The sequence below is a fragment of the Plasmodium knowlesi genome, assembly GCF_000006355.2.
Source record: "Plasmodium knowlesi strain H genome assembly, chromosome: 11".
Lineage (NCBI taxonomy): Eukaryota > Apicomplexa > Aconoidasida > Haemosporida > Plasmodiidae > Plasmodium > Plasmodium knowlesi.
The window spans coordinates 2,207,792-2,228,490 of record NC_011912.2 but is presented as its reverse complement, the minus strand read 5'-3'; the positions used below and the strand labels follow the sequence as shown (position 1 = coordinate 2,228,490).

Below are 20,699 nucleotides of genomic sequence, written 5' to 3'. Positions count from 1 at the left end.
CTTAACAAACATACACTAAAACAAAACACTTACAACGGTATCAATTCCTTCCTTTTCAATAAAATGGAAGATTGTTCTGTGCGTTTGGATGGGAGGAGTTTCCCAAGTGGATTAACAAAATGGAAAGGCAACCCAGCTTGGTTAAAGCCAACGTCGACATGGCCCTGCGTTCATTAAGTAGCCTCACGTATCGCCTACGACGCGAAGTATATAAACCCTACCTACTCACATTCATGTATGCGGAATCCTTTGCAAACTTCTCCCCCACACCCCTGTGAATCATTTAAAAATAGTTATGTAACTATGCCTACATGACATATGCTTCTACTGATGTGCCATTCTGCAGAGCAGTCTTTCCCTCGCAGAGAGAATTACATTCCCACCGGGAAATCGCAAACGGGTCAGTGCCATCGCATGTTACTTGCCTCAGATGAGCAACCCCCCCAAATTATGGTACAATCACATCTCTCAGGAGGAACTGAGAAATCAACTCCTTCTCTCCACTCAGAAGGAAAAGACTAGATTTCCCGAGCGCTACGCAGATACCTCATTCCTACAACTGATCAAGTGCACCCTCAACAGAAGGGGTGACAAATACCCAACACAAGCATTTTCTTCATCCCCACCCCTGACAACTCTGTCCATAGCCACACTTCTCCATGCGGATAAGCACCTTTCCACGAGTGTCGACAGGCACATCTGTCTCCACAAATGAAGTTCACGTTCACTGACCACTCATCATCGCTTGGCGCGTGAATCAGAAGGATGGGGGGAATGGGCTAAAAAGTTAAAAGGCACCACATGGGGATCTCAAAAGGAAAACCTACACAAAGGATACGCTCCAATCCTTCGTCAGGTCAAACTTCAACACGCAAGTGGGGCACTAGTGGAATGGAGAGCCATTTCTCCCCTCCACACATATGAACATATGCACATATAACAACAGTATACGCCCTCCCTTCCTTCTTTTATTATGCACATAACAGCGTAAAAGGGGAAAAAAAAAAAAAAAAAAGAATAAGGGATAACTAGACAAATACTTAAAAAAGCGCACTTCTTGCGATGTATATTCGTAAAAAAAAAAAAAAAAAAAAAAAAAAAAAAAAAAATGGGGTGAATAAACTCGTGAACGTAAAAAGTGAAAAGGATCTAACCAAGTTTGGGCGTTACGATCAGGAAAAGTCGTCCCTCCCCAACGTCTATGCATATGGGCATAGGTTTATATGAATAAATGATCCATTACAATTCGATGGAGTGGGTGGTGGTGGTGGTGGTGTAAAGTGCTGTAGACAATAAAAGGAGCAACACCTCAATCGAGGAAAATCTTCTGCAAATCCTTCTTATCGAAAGGGATTTTGCACTGTGGACACTTCCTATTCCGCGTTTTCAAATTACTAAAAATGCAACTCTCACAAAATATGTGACCACACTTAACAATAATGTGATTTCGGAAATTTTCCATGCAGACGCTACACATTAGCCTTCTACGTAGTTCCTTGTTTTCCTCGATAAGTAATTGACTCTCCTCCAATTTTTCTTCTTCTTCTTCTTCTTTGGCCTCCCCTTTCGATGATGCATCCTTTAGATCTTTTCTGCTTTTACAAGATGTAGCAATCTTCGCAAGGTGCTGATTTTCTCTATACAATACGTTGCATTTATCCATTAATTTCCTATTCGAACCATATACTGTTTGCAGAATTTCGGCTAGCTCATTCTTCCTCTGGAATATTGACTCACACTTCTCCTTCATCTTAATGAACAAACTCATTTGCTCTTCATGCGCATTATCAGAAATGGCAGCTCTTCTTCTGGCATGGTAAAATAACGATAAGTATAAATGCGCAAATTTTTCATACTTTTCGTATAACCGATTTATGGATGATATTTTTTCATCATAAGTTTGCTCTAGCTTTTTGATATTTTCTTCGACGTACGTTTTGTTCATTGAGTTGTTGTATTTTTCTAGAGATTCCAACTCTTTGTTTTTTATTTGAATAATCATTTCATCTACTTGTTCCTGCTTCTTCTCAAACTCCTTCGTTATTTCTTCTATTTCTTCACTCATTGCATCGTAGTTTTTTTTCAATATGGACAATTCATTTTCTGCATTTTTTTTTTTTTCCAGAGCAAGTCTCAGTTGCTTATTCTCCTCAAGCAGTTCGTTGTGTAAATCATCCCCCACCAGGCCTACCAATTTGTCACATCCTCCATTCAGAACTGTGTCGCTCACAACTCCTCCATTTTCTAAGGATAAAATTTTTTCTCGTAAGGTACTTTCAGATACCTTTAATTTGTCAATTGAAACTTTCATCCTACATATTTCTTTCTCCTTCTGCTCCAACTGCATTACTTGGTTCGCTTCTATCCCTTTCAATGTCTGAATCTCATGCTCCAACAGGTTCACCTTATTTTGCATTTTCTCCCTTTCCATAGTAGATATCATAACGTCAACCTCCAAATTTTTTATTTTTTTCGACAAGCATTTTTTATCATTAATGGTATCGTTCAGGAGATTCTCGTATTCTTCATCACGCATTTGCTCCTTCTTTAACAGTTCGTTTTTTAACAGAACAATTTCCTCTTCTCTCTCCTTCAATTGTTCATACACTTCGGTGGACTCCTTTATCAGTTGCTTAAACGGTTCACTGTGAAGTATCTTTTCCTTCGTTATCTCTTTTTCAAGGTTGAGTAGACAGACCATTGCGGGGTTTTCATTGGAAACACATGCACCACTTGCTAAACTGCTCCCACTTATCATCTCCTCCATCACATCACCTTTCACACCACCTTTCACACCACCTTTCACACCGCCTTTCACACCAACTTTCACACCACCTTCTCCTGCTTTCCCACTCTCATTACTCACGAAGCCGCACTTTCCGCACACTGTATCCTTGCCCTTATTTTGAACCGTATCTTCCCCTTTCACACACACCCCACTTAGGGTGTCTTTTGCGAAGTTATGCATCTTCTCCTCCTCCTCCTGAAGAATGTTGCTACATATATTCTCACTGTTCAACTTAAAAAGGAGAAGAGTTCTCTTCTTTTCTAGTCGATCCAATTCAATCTTCAGTTCATCACACTTATTCTCCATTTCTTTCTTCATTTTCTTCTCATTCATAAATTTATCATAGTATAACATTTTTTCGTAATTTATTTTTCTAACAAAATCTTTATTGTAATTCAGGGCCACGTTCTTTTTTGCAGAGTGTAACACTGTGTTTAGCATATCAATGGTCTTCCTCATGTTCGACAGAAGGATGGTTTGTAATTTATCATCCAGTTCCCTTCCGTTCTGTACATCTGCGGCGACTTCTTCTCCCTTTGATTCTCCTCTTTCCCTCTTTACCTTCACGCCGGTGGAGGGGGAGCGGTCCCTTCGCCGAGATTGCTCCGTAGCAGTGAACCGCTCCACCCCCCCTTTCAACTTGCCCTCCAAGTTCATTTCCTCCTTCGAATTTACATTCATCTTCTTCCCATCCTCCTCATCGGAGTTATTTTCATCATTCTCATCATTCTCATCATTCTTCTCGTCCTTGTCCTCTTCCGATGGGTTCTTAAAAAAGTCGGAGTCCTCTTCGTCGGAGTTCTCCTCCTCGTCGCCTTCCCTCCTATGCTTATTCACGTATTTTAAAAAAATATTTTTAATCTGTTCAACATTGTAATAGGGGGCAGCTTCATTTTTGCAATGCCACGTTTCTTCTTCGGGTTGCCTTTCCCCATCAGAACGAGAATTATCCTTATCTTCGCAAACTCTCCCCTTCCCATGACATCGCCCATCAGCGCTAACCTCCCCCTCCACACCTTCTCCTGCTAATATCAACAAATCATCGTTAAAAATATTCCACACTACATTAATATTTCTTACCAAGCATTTATAAAAATTCAAGTCTTCCTTAACTTCACTAATGCATTTATTCTTCTCTTGTAATTCCTTTCTATAAACAGCTACTGCGTTCCTCAGGTTGTGTATGCTTTCAATCAAAAGTTCAGTTTTCTCAAGTGGCAAAGTAATACATTCGCTTTTTCCACTCCTACTCCTTTTCTTACTATTCATTTCTTCTGAGTTGTGTAGAGAAAATTGCAGGGGTGGGTCTTTATTGGACACATCGGATGGAATTACTTCCTTCGACTATTCTCTTTACTTCACGCTAACGACGCTTTTCTTTTTTTTTGAAAAAAAAAAAAGACGAAACTTTGATGCAAAGAAATGGGAGTGTGCCTATTGGTTGTGGTTTCTACCTGCCACCCATACAGGTGCGGTACGTATGCTCATACAATTCACATGCATAAAAGTTACGTTGTGTTCTCACGGGCATGCGAATAAATCCGATTAGATGGTTAATAGATATGCGTACGCAACCTTCACGACCGCGGTTTGCTGTCGTGCGAGGAATATCCCAGGCTTCTGCAATAGAAACCCTTGAACAGGTGTGCCTCGGCGACTCACCTCATGCCTCAAAAGAGCATGAAGCACACCAAAAGAGGCGCCAAGCGCACTCACCCTTTTTGGTAAGTACAAATACATATGCATACAGGCATCGTCATAATATAATCACCCTGAGGGGGGATTCCATCACTCGGATGGAAAAGTAAAATAGAGAGAGGGAAGGGTGGTTTCTCTCCCCCTGCTCTTGACACAGGAAAGAGTCGATGCGCAAGGGGTGGGATCCCTTTCGACGTGTTGCTTTGCAGTTCTCTCAAACTGCCTTTGCAGAGTTTCACTGCTTTTTAAAAAAAAAAATAAAATAATAAAAATAAACTCATGTGGGCACCCAGAAAAGGGGAAATGTTTCACCCCACTACATTCCTTCAGCGGTGTCGCCTTGAAATGCAAAATGGCAATTTTTTTTTTATCTCCAAAAAATGGCACAAGAAAAAAAAAAAAAAAAAAAAAAAAAAAAATGGAAAATGGAAAATGCTTCATGAGTACATGATATAACAGAGAATTAAGGATGCATTTACAACGTGATGAGGAACCCCTTTTTTCCCCCCTTTAAAATTTCCCATTTAAAAGTACCCACAGATCAGTATCAGCGACATATGTTACGCAAACGTAGGAGAATAATTTCCCCCCCACAACTTTCGCAAAGAGGAGGGACTCTCCATTTTTTTTTTTTTTTTTTTTTTTTTTTTTTTTTTAATTCGAGATAAACTGAACGGAAATTAACAAATTGGAAGATAGCGCCGTATATTTTTCCATCGGAGGTGTATCGTCCACGGGTTTCTTTTTGATGCCCGTTGCAACATTTTCACGACTGAAAAAAATGGGCACATAGAAATGTACAAGTGATTTACACAAATTTAATCGCACAAACATAGCAAACAGTATTTAGAACCGCCACCCTCCCCTTGATTTATGTCTAGTGTCCTCTTCCCTCCATCACCAATGCATCCTCCCTGCATTCACTTCCGAAAGAAAACTAACTTCCTGTAAATACTACGCATGTCTTCCAAACGATTGGATGCACTTGCGTAGTAGGGCATGAGTAAAAAGCTCGTTCAATCAACCCCGCACATACAACCCCAAACCACATTGTTCGCAACGAAGCGACAGCGGGATTCACCTCTCCTCCAAATGGGATTCATGACAGAGGAAGGAGAGTGTCTACCCACCAAAATGGAAGGAACAGTTTCCAAATTGGAGTTCCTCTGAGGAAAACCATTTTCCCTTGACTAATCAAAGATAACGCCCCATTCTTCTTTTCTAAAATGCTACTCCACTTTTTACCTGATATATATCGTCAATTATCCCTTCGCACAATATTCGTTGTATCCCTGTTTCCATCTGCATTGGGATTTAACCACTGCAGACGAGCCCATAATGGTATGTTTCACAAAAAAAAAAAAAAAAAAACAAATGCGCATAATTTGCAAATCGAGCGAATATACAACATTCACACCAAGGGTCCCTCCCTTGGGAAAGGAAAATGATATTCCACCTTTAAATTGAGGTTTCCATGCGCTGCGGTTTACGGGGAGAGAATACTCACACGCTTGTTTCGCCAACAATCGTGCCCTACCCAAACGACTTCTTGTGCTTGGAACCAACCTCCCCTAAGTTACTATCGTAAAAGCCATTCCTCCGTTACTTCTAGTAACGCTGCACCCAAATGGGTAATCACGAATGGGGGAGAATATGCCCACATTAAATGCATACTTGTCTGCAGTGCAACATTAATATATATACACGCAGAATGGTATGAATACATGTATAGTATGCATCCGCACCCCCTCTTCTGGTGAATCGCCTCCTTACGCCACTGCAAAAAAAAAAAAAAAAAAAAAAAAAAAAAAAAAGTAATGTAGGGCGAACCTTTGGCTCAAAAAGCAATTCCGCCAAGGTTACTTGGTCAAATTCACAATACTAGGGATTTCCCTTAGAGCAAATTCCGTGAACCACGTTCTTTTTGCCATCTTGTGATTTGTTTGTTTTATATAAATGTATGCTTCGTATATTCTGCTTATATTTTTTTTTTTCTTTTTTTCTTCTTCGCTCATTCTACCCTTATGCGGCATGTGAGATCTTAACCGAGGCGACCAACTTTTCCCTCAGCGCGATAACTCTCGGTTAGCCCATTTCCCCCCACCCCCAGTACATGCGTAAACTTTGCGCGGATCTAACACCTTTTATATATGTTCCGCCAAATTATGCACTTGGCTATTATCGTTCCTCCTTGGCTCCAACTCCTCGTTCTCATGTTCGAGGATCTCAGGCCTCAGCTCTTACACCGCAACACTCATTTCACAGTACTTAACTCGCACCTAGGTGGAGTAGCCGCACAAACCGAGAAATACCTCGTTTTATTTCCCTCCCATGTGCCCGTCCCGGCGCTACAGAAATGAAAAGGGAAAAGCAAACTCTACTCTTTTCAAAATTAAAAAAGTTGTAATTTTTTTTTTTTTTTTTTTTTTTTTTTTTTTACAGTTGTGATTTCCCCCCCCCCTCGCATTATACAAGCACATATTGCATATCCACGCTGCAAGCATCCCTCTTGATTCATTTCCCCACTCTCCCTATGAACCCTAACGCAACAGCCGTTGTACCCATTTCTCCGCTGATCCTTGATTTGCGATTGTTGCTTACCAAAAATTGTGTAATTGGCTCGTGTTACATGTTTCTTGCTCAGTGATTCGCCGGAACCTGTTGAGTTGCCTCCCCCACGAGGGATATATCTTACACTTCTCCTCTGGGTAAATACGCCCATTTGCCTGTTTTCCGGTTGGCCACTTTGCCACCGCCTTTCCTCCCTTCCGCACTGATTTACCTTCTCGAGAACCCAAGATGGTTATGGGCAGAGTGCGCGCCACGTCTTACGTAAGACGCACAATTTCACAACCGCTGAACAAAAATGTAGCCCCGATAAAAAATTCCCAAAGCACAACGGGCCTGAACGACACAAATTTAATACGGAACAAAAATTTGCACTTGCAATTGCTATGTAACAACAAAACCCCCAATGGAGAACTTGATGATGATCTGGAACAAAATTTTGGCTACAGAGAAATAGGGGCATATTATTCTCTCCGAAAAAGCGACATCACAGGGCTTTACAATATGGTAAAAAATAAGTTAAACATATTTTTAATTTTTGTACCCATAGGAATTATAAGTCACCTTATAGGGTGTAAAGATATATACATTTTTTTTTTTAACTTCATGGCATTGATACCTCTATCAGCGCTCATGGGGCATGTAACAGAAGACTTGGCATTACACACAGGAGAAATAATTGGTGGCTTGTTAAATGCTACTTTTGGTAATTTGATGGAAATGATATTTTCCATTCAAGCCTTAAACGCTGGATTGATAAATGTCGTTCAGGGAACACTGCTAGGAAGTATATTGTCCAATCTGTTGCTAGTACTTGGTATGTCTTTCTTCGCAGGTGGCTTATATCATCATGTACAAAAATTTAATGAAAAAGGAGCAACGTGCAGTACCTCCTTGTTACTCTTGTCCAGTCTAGCCATAACCATTCCGACAGTTTCATCAGTTACAACAAACAATAATGTTGAAGTTCTTTTAAAAGTATCCAGAATAACTGCAGTTTTGATTTTTTTAACTTATTGCTTATTTCTGTTGTTTCAATTGTACACACATATATCACTATTTCAAGACAAAGAAATGACTGAAGAGGAGCCACAGCTATCCGTCCTCGCAGGATCCATTTTTTTAATCATAATAACTATCCTTGTAAGTATCCACTCCGAATATCTCATTACGACCATCGAAGCAGTTGTCAAGTATTACAACATATCTGAAAATTTTATTGGAGTTATTCTTTTGCCCGTTGTTGGTAACGCCACGGAACATTTAACAGCTGTTACAGTCGCTATAAAAAACAAAGTCGACTTAACCATGGGAGTAGCTGTTGGATCCTCGGCACAGATTGCTCTTTTCGTTGTTCCAGTTACTGTACTTTTTGGTTGGATTTTAAATCAGCCCATGACCCTTGCCTTTTCGCCCCTCTCCAGTGTCATTTTAGTAATTTCTGTCATTGTCACCATGGCAATTGTGCAAGACGGAGAGAGCAACTGGCTCGAGGGCGTTCTCCTCATCACGGCGTACCTCATCGTCGGCGTTGTTTTCTGGTTCGACACGTCGTAATGGTTTCCAAGAAGAGAGGAGAAAGTTTAAAAAAAACAGAATAAACGGAAAATAATTGCGCAAAATGGAATAAAAATACCTTGCCTGTTCAGGCAAAAGGGACGAAATAGCTAGCCATTATCCATCTTGGAAAAAAAAAAAAAAAAAAAGAAAAAGAACTGAACAAGTTAAACAGCTATTTTTACCTTTTTTTAAAAAAAAAAAAGATCTCTTTTAATTTGCACATTTGATGTCCACAAGCTATTTCATTTTTTGTTCGTTCTTCATTTTATTTTATTTATTTTTTTTTTTGTTAATTAATATGCCGTGGGAGATACGTACATAGAATAGACTAACTTTGGTATCTCCCCAAGCCCCTTCTTAAAATGGCCTTTCTTTTGCACAGTCTCCCGTGAAGTAATGCAACTTCTCACGCGGGTGTATATCTTTTTAAGTCGCGCTGGTGTGACGATCGCGCAGATGTGGTGTGACGATCACGTAAATGTGGTGTGACGATCGCGCAGATGTGGTGTACGCACTTCCTATGTTGCTCGTTTGGAACGTTTTAAAAAAATACTTAGGCGGGTGCACAGTTGTCACACCTGGCACACATGATCTACGAATTGTCAGTTCGTCATTTCTTCAGCCATCAAGCTAAGTGAAACTTAATTCATTGGAATGGAAAGTGCACACGCGCGCCTTGCGATCTATGTAGCAAGTTGACGGGCGTGCATAGGGAGTATGTTTGGAGGGAAAAAATCAATGGGTACATTCGCGTGCGGATAAACATGCCGATGAATAGGTCAATAAATAGGTCAATAAGATAAGCAATAAATAGGCAATAAAATAGGCAATAAAATTGGCAATAAATAGACAATAAATAGGCAATAAATAGACAATAAATAGGCCAATATAAATACGCCGATGAACATGTGCTCTCATATAACAAGCTATATGCTTAGACAGCCGGGTGAGTGTCCTCCTTAGCAGAATGAGACAAGGAGGGGCTCCCCTCTGAGTACAAATCCACACACACACACACAAAAAAAAAAAAAAAAAAAAAAAAAAAAAAAAACACAAGAAAGAGTGCGAACCACGGGGAAGTAGAAACCAGCGTCAATTCAATTCATTCTGCTACATTCCGCTTCACCCTTTCAATCTTGACCAACCGGGAGTCAAAGCACGAGTCGCACTTTTTCCCACTCCGTTTCTCCCGCATGAAGCTTCTGAAATAGTACTCCTTCAGTATGACCCACAAGGATCGACTGATGTCTGTCCGGATAAATGCCATCTGTTCGGGCAAAAAAAAAAAAAAAAAAAAAAAAAAAAATCATTAAACCGTTTCTCGGAAAATGTGTAAAACGTACATGCAACTTGCCTCAGTTGAGAGTTCCCCACAAACGTGTCAAATGGATTATTAATTAACATTCTTATTGGGTCACCACTTCAGTTTCCCCTCTAAAAAGTATGCACAAAGGTAGTTACCCTTTGAGTGCGCCTTACCTGCGTGAGCAACGGGATGTGCGGTGACAAACACTGCCATAAGCTACGGTGAGAAGATAGGAACAAAAAAATAGGCACTATCGAATGCGCATAAATGCTAAGTCTCTGTATTTCCGTAGTCTCAGACGGCATGACAAAGTCATACGAGAAGGAAACTGTCGTGCAGTATTGATTGATGAACTGGTTTTTTATATTTTCACACATCTTCATGTCTTTGGCATGACTGGATATGGGTAAATTTTCCAAAGCGTATAAAAGCAAATTGTCATGTAAATAGAAAACCTTATTTTCAATGTTAGAGAAGTATGATTCTTCTTTTTCCTTTTCCATTTCTTCGCTATGCATCCTCCAGTTCTTTAAAACGACTTGAACCTTCCTACTATCCACCAACATTTCTTCCTTCTCATTTATATTCGCGCAATTGAAAATACTTTTAAAGTAAATGGACTTCTTCAAAAAGAGCAACATGGTTTTGATAAAAATTTTTTCCAGCACCTCCTTCCTCTCCTCTGTCAGTTCGTCATGCTCGCTTTCAATAGGCTCTTCCCACGTACCTTCCTTTTTAATTTCTTCCTTCACTTGGCATTTTCCATGGCACTTCGCTTCGCTCTTCACCGTACCGTCGTTCTCGCCACCGTTCTCGCCACCGTTTTCTCCGCTATTCTCCCCCGATGTAGGTACATCTGAAAGCCTCCTCTTCTTGTAAACGTGGTCTACACTGGTAGTCTTCTCTCCGTTTGCCTGGTCATCGCACTTTCCGATAATAATTCCCCTAGAGGAACGAACCCCCCCAGTCTTCGCACTAACAAATCCTGTGGCCAAGAAATCTGGGTCGTAAGTAACTAGGAGGTACAATGCAGACAGGGCCGTAATGATAAGTGTATGCGAAACGGGGATATCAAAGTACAAATAAATATACAATGGGAATGAACATAAACGAAGGAAAGATAACATATAAGAGTGCAAAGGCATAACTTCATTTTCAATCATGCGAATGATGAGCTTCATCATCGTTTCCAAGAACAAAAATCCATTATAATTCAAAATACACAAAGGAACACTTAAATAAGTGTATGCACACTTCACATTTATTGTTTCATTTAAAATCCAGAAAATAAAGGAAATATTCAACATGCGTTTGGGAATTACATACAAAATATGGGTTAATATGTTTAATGACAAAATAGCAATGTTTAAATGAGTATTAACCCTCTTATATACTTTTAAAAGAATTTTTTTTGTAATTTCATGCAAATCGAGGATGATGTATTTTTTAAATTTCTCCTTCTCTTCACAATTCAGTGGACCATTGTACTTATACTTTCTCATTAAAAACTCGTAATCAATTTTTTTATAGATATTATATTTTTTGTTATTTCTTCTGAAAATTTTTAAAAATAACTTTTTTATTTTTTTCCTGTATTCCATTCCACTCAGTTGCACGGTCGCTTCCCCCACCACAGGAGGAGCTTCTTCTTCTCTTTCGATTTTTTCTGTTGATGTTTTTTTCTCAGATCCATTTTCTAGAAAGTCTTGCCCATTTTCATCCTTCTTCAAAAGAATTGGAAGAGAATTTATTTTGTCCTCACAGAAATTCTCACGTTCATTTTTCTCTCCATTGGGAGTATCACCGGAATAAGGAAATTCTCTGGACTCATCTCCTTGAACCTCCGACTCTATGAACAACTTATTCTTTCTATCAAAATGAGCAATATTTTTAAACTTATTTGCATGTTGCAAAAACTGAGATGGAAAAAATATATACTTAAGGGAAATGCTTCTACCCAATTCGTTATTTAATATATCCACACATATGAACATGTTCAGATAAATGTTTTGTATTGCCTTTTCATGGAAAATAATATTTTCGAAATTTTTTAAAAAAATTAATTCAAAGATACTTAGGAATTTGCTTATGTCAAAATAGTGTAATAGTTTGTTCTGTTTTATTTTGTTCTCTTTAAATATTTTTTTCATTTCTTCATATAATTCCTTTTTCATGTTTTTGAAAATTTTTTTTATTTCTTGTTTGTCGCTTGGCTCATTGTTTGGTTCGTCTTGCCTCCAGGTTTCTACACGTGTGCTGCCACATTTTTTGCAAATTCTTTCCTCATTTATTTTTCCATTTCTGTTTTTACATTCCACATTTCCCACCAGGTTATTATCCTTCCTTATTGATCCGCTCGTTGTTGTCACTTCGTCTTTCCTCCTCCCTTCAGTCTCTCCATTGGGAAAGCCATTCCTTCCATCATCTCCGCTCTGTGTGTAAAGGCCCTTTATCACCCCTTTGTTAAGTTTGGGAACCCCCCCATCGTAATTTGCGCGAAAATTCTCGCTGTATGAACTTCCCTCAAGCGCAATGCCGCACCCTTGACCGTTGTAGGTTCCCTCGAACTGCTCCCCATCTACCTCACCACCTCCCAGTGGATTCACATGACCAGTCATGTTATACGTGCTTCCAACCAGTAGGGGCTCATTCAAACTCTGCGTCATATTTTCCACCACAGTAGAATCGGGATACCCCCCGTAATTGCTTTTACTCATATGCCCAGGGGAAGATGCTTCATCCGCATTTTTGTTAACTACATGAGAAAGCGCGGTGTCATCACATTTGTCGTTCCTCACTTTCTCGTAATTCTCTCCGCTCTGATTGTCACTTAAATGGTGAATAGTCGAAGTAGTGGCACCTTCCAATGGGTGCACCTGCATTCCCATATCGCTTCCTCCAATAGGGGTAGCCCCACTCTTGTCCTTATGAACGGATGGGTCATCCTTCACATCGCCTACTATCCCATTTGTAGTACCCTCTTCTTCCTTCACCTTCATGTCGATCGCAAAACTGTCATTTCCACAAACCGCTCCATTATTAGGCATGCTTAAGTGACATTGCACATCTGAACTTCCATTTGTCATTTCCTTCGAACTACTAGTGGGCAAATTACTATCGCACAAGTTACCTCCTTCTGGGTGAAGCTTCTCCCTGATGCAACTCACATCGTCCCTTTTCTCCATATCCACGTTCTCACTCACCTGTTGGTTGACATCTGTCTTGGATCCATTTCCTAAATGCACTTGTCTATCGTCAGCAAGAAAAGGTACCTCGCTCTTCGACATGGAAAAATTGATAGTCTTAAGAGAAGACCCTTCCTCACAAGGGGAGAAAAGATCACCACTGGGTGGAAGAGAAGAATCACAACCCCCCCTCAAGCGACTACTATCACGCTTATCACATATGTTGCTCTCTCCGTTTTGCCAATTTCCATTCCCTTTTTCACACATTTTGGTGGAGGATTCCTCCTCACCACCTTGAACCTTCACACTAAGAGCACCACCACTTTCCCCTATAACTGATCCCCCATTTTCCATCATTTTTTTCTTATCGTCCATAATTTTGGCATACCCCCTGGTTATGCCCCTACTTGGAGCATTCTCCTTTTTCACAACTCTCTTTTTGTAACTACACATACTACAGTCTGATGAGGAATCGAACGAGTCGTCTGACCAAAACTCCTTCTCCACAGTTCTACTGGATAAGAGATGATCTCCCCCTGTAGAACAATCACCCCCCCCATCATCTTTCCCACTTCCTTCAACCATATCATTATCCCCCACATTTATTTTATCACTACATTGGCTTTCCTTACACAATTCGTTCATTTTACTCTCCTCAGGGATATCATCACAGGTGGAATATCCCCCAACGACTTTTCCTCTCTTCAATTTTTCCTTAATCGTTCCATTATCAATTTTATCAAATATTCCACCTCCCATTTGTGTGGTCTCCCCACCTATGCGCCTTTCAACACTGTCTCTCTCCTCCCCTAAGGAATCTTTCCTAACGCAGTCATCTCCTTTGTTACAAAAATAAAAATTATATTTTCTCGTTTGAAAAATATTGTTCATTATATACAAAATGAGGAAAACGAATTCCTGATTGCTTTTCTTTATTATGAATTTTTTCGATTCCTCCTTATCTTTGTATAGACTTTCCGCAGATTTATTTCCATCCTTGATACTTGTTCCACCCATCATTATGTTTTCTATGTCGGAGCTGTTCACGCTACTTGGTGGGTTGGAGCTTCGGGGAGTTCTCTCTTCCCAGTCGCTTCGTTCGTCAGGGGTACTCGTTCCTTCCCCTGGGAATTCCTCTCCGGATGAGTTCTCCACGTCTGTTAGGTTATCCTCCTCCATTGCATCATTCGTCTCCGCCGCGTTATTCACTCCTGATCCACTTTTAACCTCCTCAGTGCACCTCTCTGCGTGTCTGATTTTCCTCCTCTTATCATTGCAGTACCCACTGTATGACAGGTACAAGCTAGCTATATCCCTCACATTTACTTGTTCACTTAGCTTCGTCCCCATGAGGGTGTTGCTCTCCAATTCGGGTTTTCCCCCCCCTTGGGGAAATTCCTGCAGATTATTTTTCCCTTTATAATTCAAATGATCTCCTCCAGGTGATGAACATACAGTGCACCCCACCAGGTATTTATTACCATCCCGAGTAGCCATGAATCCATGATAATCATCCCCCCCCAATGGTATATGCCCCTTGCCACTTATATATTCATTTTTGTCGGATAAGTAGTCTGAAAAACTTTTCATCATTATTTCTAGTGCCCTCTCCTTCATGCACAACTTAGAATAAAAAATGTGGAGCATCTCGTCCAGTACTTCCAAAAGCATACAAATTATTATTTTAACTTGCCTCTTGGATAGGGACATATCATTAGCAACCGATAGGGTATACAAGACATTGAGACAGAATACAAAATCTGCAACCTTCTCTTTCCTTCTGTTTATTCCTAATAGAATCCTGTATATATCGATGCAATTCCTGGTGTCCATGTTGGTGTCATTCCTCTGAAGGCCATATGACAAAGAACTTGGATACCCTTCCAACGAAGAAAGGTTCGTAGGCCCTCCAACTCCCATCATGAACTTGTCATTTGCATTTCCCACGAAGGGGTTCCACTTAATATTTCCTTCATATGGGGGATAGTAACCCTGGTAATATTCCCCTCCATAATTGTAACCGTAATTCACTCCATAATTCCTCCCATAGTTTACGCTGTAGTTCATCCCCTGGGATATACCTCCATTAAACGCACTACCCATATAACCACCCATTCCGCTCCAAACGAGACCACCCCGCGTGGGTGCACTCATATAATTGTACGTTTCAAACGAATTGTCAAGCGTATGGGGAGTCCCAACAAAGCCGACTCCTCCATAGTTGAAAAAACAATGCCCTATATTTTCACTTTTGGTAAATGCACCTCCCCCTGTACCAATGTCGCTCAAACTTAGAAACTGATTGTTATAAAAGTACTTTCCTCTGTTGATTAAATTCGGATCCATGTAATTGTTCGGTTCCGTCGTTGCAGAGACGGGATAAGGTAACTCTCCACCATAGTAGGAATATCCTGCTGTGGTCCCATTCATGTTATGAAAGGAACCGACATGATAATTTGGAAAACCTACCCCGTTTGCATAATTCACGTAGGCCCCATAGTTGGCGAGATTAATATCTTCCAAACGCATTGGACGCATATCCCCGTCGATGAAATCCCCTTCAACCTTAAGGCTACGTTTTTTAGTAAGCCCCTTCTTCTGATTGCTTTTGCTCTTTTCAGGTCGACTGGTGCTCATGCTCATCTGGGCTAGAATGTTCGCTCCACCATACCAGTTTGCACTTCCATCAAGATAATCCTCCAAACAATATGCATTCCCCTTTTTGTAGAAATTATCTTTCCACACTTTAGTTGGCGAACTACTCACATTATACATGTCCACGTATGTTGAATTCACGCTTCCGTTACTACCATATGTGTGAAAATTCTTAGATGCGTCTTTCACACTTCCCATTAAAGGATCCACGTTATTAATAATTCCTGATTGTACAACCCCCCCAGGAATATTTACACCACCTACTTGTCCAGAGCGCCGCAAATTATGTAGGTGTGTCTCACTCTTTACCTTCTTGTTGTTCGCTTTACTAATTGATATTTTTTTATTATACCTGAGGTCAAGGCTACTAGAAGATTTTCCTATTCGACCCTTCTTGGGGGATACTTTTCCCTTTTTTATGTTATCATGTATTCTTTCGAACTCTCTTAAATATGTAAGGTAGTACTCCTTAATACATTTCGTGTCCTCTATAAGCTTGATATTTTTTTCTTTATTGATGAGTCCAAACTCCCTTGCTATTTTAATCCATTTAGAATTTCTGCTAACACAGGAGTAGCCTCCATGGTTTAACACGCTCAGGTACAGATCGTACAACTCGATGCCCATTCCCTCAATGAGCGGCGGAATTAGGTTGATGTCATTTTCGTAGTACTCCTGGTACTTTTTGTAAAACTCGTCCCTCTCCATGGCGGTCAAACGATGATGAGGTGAAGCGATGATGTGGTGAAGTGGTGAAGTGGTGAAGTGGTGAAGTGGTGAAGTGGTGAAGCGGTGAAGTGGTGAAGTGGTGAAGCGGTGAAGTGGTGAAGTGGTAAAGTGGTGAAGTGGTAAAGTGGTGAAGCGATGATGAAGCGGAACGGTGGTGTGCGAAAAACTATGCGATACCAAATGAAGGATACCGTCCTAGTGTAAATATGGCGCAGGAACCGTCGACGCCGCTACGCTGTGGAAGACAACGTGTACGACTCACTTCCCTGCATACAAAGCGCTTACTCGTTTGGGCTTTTTCTTTTTTCCCCCTTTTAAATGTGTTCGCTAGCCCACCCCCTGAAATCCCTACAGTTAAGTAATATAACACGCACTTCTGTCCGTTCGCGCAGGTATGTGTGTGTGTGTAGGGGGGGGGGGGGAGGGGGGAGATAAAAGAAAAAAAAAAAAAAAAAGAACAAAACTGCGCTGACATAAAAAGAATATGCAAGCAGTGGAGCTACTCCAGGTTTGTCTTCCCTCACACCTTTATGTCAGCTACACTTTCACAACTCTGTGGGCATAAGCTCTCCCATGTAGACTCTCCCCCCGCCTTTTCTGTTGGAGGAAATCCTTCCAACAGGTACAATCTTGCTGGGAGTTACGAAAGATGGGCTACCAAGCATCCCGTATCCCTCTCCCCCACCAACGAAGGAAAAACATACAAGTAGCTGCAACTCCGTAGGCATAATCATAAACGTGTAACCGTAATCGTAAAAAGGAGAGCGTACATGTGAGCTTAAAGGCGAGCGTACAAGAAAATAATATATACATATATGTGCGTATGTTATGCCCTCATGTACTTAAGTTATTCTTCTTTGGCGGTTGAAAATCAAGAAAGGGTAACAAAAAAAAAAAAATATATATATATATATATAAATAAATTGTATCTTTTTAGCTTACGAAGAGCCTGTTATTTTTTTTTTTTTTTTTGTGCTCTTTGTGTTTTTTTCTTTTTTTGAGGGTGTTTTTTTTCTTTTTTTTTTAATTTTTTTTCTTCTTAATAAATTCTTTCGTTATTTCTTTCTTAATTTGACACTCCCCTACCTATTTGGCTTTTTTTTTTTTTTTTTTTTTTTTTTTTTTTTTTTTTTTTATCCCCTTGCCCCAAAATTACCTCGACGAAAAAAGCAAGTTCAAAAATTGTAAACAAAAAAATGGAGACTCCTCCTCACGAAAAAATCACAGAAAAAATGGAAAAATTAAAATAAACAAGAATGAAAGTAAATGTTTTGCCAAACTAAATGACACACAAAAAAAAAAACGTTTAAAGTGAAGCAGGGTTGCTCATTAAAAGGGGGCAGCTTCGAATGTTTTAGCATTTTTTGTAATTTTTTTTTTTTTGGCTTCTTTTTTTTTTTATTTTTTTTATTTTTTTTTTCCTAAAGACATAGAATTACCAACCGGCTTGTATGCATAGAAGGACAAAGGTTCCATTTTTTTCAAAGCCGATAGACACATAAGTATAGGCTTGAACACCATCTCCCCAACCACGGGTCCCCTAGCACCATAACACCAAAATATGGGGTACCTTAATACGGAACAGAGGAGAATTGTACCTTCCATGGGGTAGTCGGAGTGAATAGAAGCATCTCAATGGTTGTAGTCTCACCGCGTTGCTTCGCATGAACGAAAGGGCACCCTGCAGGTGAGCCTTTCTCCTCCAACCGTGAGGCGCGTAATAGGTCGAACACCCGCAGGGATATACTTACTAACATATGAACATATTAATGTCCCAACATGCGAAGGAACATTGGTACCACATTCGGAATATCGTCTCGGTGGAAAGTCACCGTAACACGGTTCGTTCTTTAAATCAAAACGCAGCATACGCTTACGAAGGGGAAGGAGGGGGGTTACTCATTTGCGTATCCTCCCTCCCGTGTGTATTATAGCCCTTTGCTTAACTGTGGAGGGCTAAATTACACCTGAAAGAAAGGGACCCTTCTTCCCGTTTGGGAGTGGTGCGAAAAAGGTGTACATTTGCCACACCCCCTTCAGGTTTTCACACCAAACGCTTTCATTTCACCTGCGCGCCGATACTGCGTTGTGCACCTACAGTTGTCATGCACAAAGAAAAGAATAAATGGTTAATAGTCACCCATGTAGGTGTCCTACTTGATTACCAGTTATTACCCTGATATATTTTTTTTTTTTTTTTTTTTTTTTGAAAGTGTGAATTTCTGGCCGCGGTCGGTTTTTTTTCAGTGCACATGAAGGTGCATCTAATTGCGACCTCGACAAGGCCCGTAAGGGCTCGACGCGCGCCTTATGTAGCGTTAAATAGGCACATCATAGGGAGCTTTAGGGAGCTTTAGGAACCTTTAGGCATATACAATACCCATATTAATTCCACCCCCACACAACTCGTGCAGTGCGAGAAATTCAATGGGGGCGGAGTCAGTTGCTTTGATGGTCAGACTAATCGCTGAAAAAGCTACCCAGCTTACAAAAATATTTACGTCTCCCCTCAAAATTCCCATTTGAGGAAACCGCCTCGGATAAAGGAACCCCGGTTATGTGCATAAGCATTCCAGGTGAACTTCTTCCTATAAGTAAGCTTCTGGAGCGTTTTTTTTTTTTTTTTATTCTTTTTTTTCCCATTCGCCACGTGGGGCTACGAACCATGTGATAGGCACGCCAAAAACAGTCAAAGGAACCTCCCACCCGCAATGGTGCTTCCACTACCCAAACTCATCCAATCAAATGAAGGGAGAGTGTTATACCATGTTACAAACCACCCAATAAGGACAATTAAAAAGAAAATCGAAGGTTTCTTCAAATACGAATCATTGGATAATTTAAACAGTGAAATCAGTGTAAGGCAAAACTTCGATGAGCTCTTCGTGCCCCTCACACACCCCGCTAGGAACATAAAAGATACTTTTTACTTAAGTGAAAATTACGTAAAACATTTTTCCACTCTCCATAATAATTTGTACACTCAACTTGAGAATACCAATGGCATTTATAAGTACTACTTGGTTACGAAATTCGTGCACCATCACAATATCCTGCTGAAGAGGACCCATATGACTGCTCATTTACCTGACCTGTTAAGGCGAAATTACAAAAATGTTATCTACACGGGAAGTGTCTACAGAAGGGATGAAATTGATAGATTCCACTTTCCCATTTTTCATCAGACCGATGGTTTCTTGATCCGCCCCGACAACTTTGACGTCGAAACGGATTTGAAGAAGAACCTTGAACAGTTGATTCGCTACCTTTTTGATGCATCCGACGTACAAATGAAATGGGAAGATAACACATCCTTTCCATTTACCGACCCATCGTACGAGCTGTACATCAGGGGGGAATCGTCAAAGGAAATACGCACGACTGGAGATGATATCGGTGGGGAATCCCGCTGGGTGGAAGTCCTTGGGTGCGGGAAAATAAAAAAGGAAGTCATTGCCATGGCCATGCACGCGGAAGATATACGCCAAATAATAGAGGACGAGATTGCCCGCCATGACAGGGGCCTCCTGGACGAGCTCCAATCGATTGAAACCGCTGTGAATGAAGCCGCTGTAAATGAAGCCGCTGTGAATGAAGGCGCTACGAATGAAGGCGCTGTAAATGAAGGCGCTACGAATGAGGCAGTCGCCAGGAAGTCCAACGTGGAGTGGATCTACCCCAACGTGCCTACCCCCAAGGATATCCTGGACAAGCTCTGCACCACGACACTGAACAACCGAATTGAAGCTCAAATGAACAAATTCTTAAAAACGATTAGGTACCAAGGATGGGCCTTCGGAATCGGACTTGAACGACTAGCCATGCTACTCTACCACATCCAGGACATACGTTTGTTTTGGAGTAACGACAACAGATTCATAGATCAGTTTGAGGAAGGCGTAATAACCACATTCCACCCCTTCAGTAATTTCCCTCCTGTGGAAAAAGACATTTCCTTTTACATTACCAGTCAATTTAAGGAGGATTTATTCTTTCAAATTTGCAGAGATGTAGCTAGCGAAAATATCGAACAAGTAAAAAAAATAGATTCCTATCACAACCCCAAGAACAATCAAACAAGTGTCTGTTATAGAATAACTTACCGCTCCCACACGCAGAACCTTACCCATAAGACTGTAAATGAGATGCAAAGTAAGATTGTCCAAATGTTGGTGAAGCAGTGCGCAGTTACCATACGGTAAGTAAATCC

At 40.6% G+C, this 20,699-nt stretch overlaps 4 protein-coding genes across 4 annotated transcripts; 2 read left to right on the top strand and 2 right to left on the bottom strand.

Annotated features, from left to right (window-relative positions):
- Positions 1-1,309: 1,309 nt before the first annotated feature.
- Positions 1,310-4,057, bottom strand: PKNH_1147300 (trophozoite exported protein 1, putative; the record flags this gene model as incomplete). The annotated part of the gene is made up of 1 exon (XM_002261611.1): positions 1,310-4,057. One exon carries the CDS (start codon positions 4,055-4,057, stop codon positions 1,310-1,312), a length of 2,748 nt encoding a protein of 915 aa, XP_002261647.1.
- Positions 4,058-7,285: 3,228 nt separating this feature from the next.
- Positions 7,286-8,611, top strand: PKNH_1147200 (cation/H+ antiporter, putative; the record flags this gene model as incomplete). Its single annotated transcript, XM_002261610.1, has 1 exon — positions 7,286-8,611. One exon carries the CDS (start codon positions 7,286-7,288, stop codon positions 8,609-8,611), a length of 1,326 nt encoding a protein of 441 aa, XP_002261646.1.
- Positions 8,612-9,716: 1,105 nt separating this feature from the next.
- PKNH_1147100 (AT-rich interactive domain-containing protein, putative) lies at positions 9,717-16,468 on the bottom strand (the record flags this gene model as incomplete). The annotated part of the gene is made up of 3 exons (XM_002261609.1): positions 9,717-9,881; positions 10,094-15,421; positions 15,575-16,468. The coding sequence occupies 3 exons, from the start codon at positions 16,466-16,468 to the stop codon at positions 9,717-9,719; spliced, it is 6,387 nt and encodes a 2,128-aa protein (XP_002261645.1).
- A 2,732-nt stretch (positions 16,469-19,200) lies between these two features.
- PKNH_1147000 (phenylalanine--tRNA ligase, putative) lies at positions 19,201-20,691 on the top strand (the record flags this gene model as incomplete). The annotated part of the gene is made up of 1 exon (XM_002261608.1): positions 19,201-20,691. One exon carries the CDS (start codon positions 19,201-19,203, stop codon positions 20,689-20,691), a length of 1,491 nt encoding a protein of 496 aa, XP_002261644.1.
- Positions 20,692-20,699: the final 8 nt, after the last annotated feature.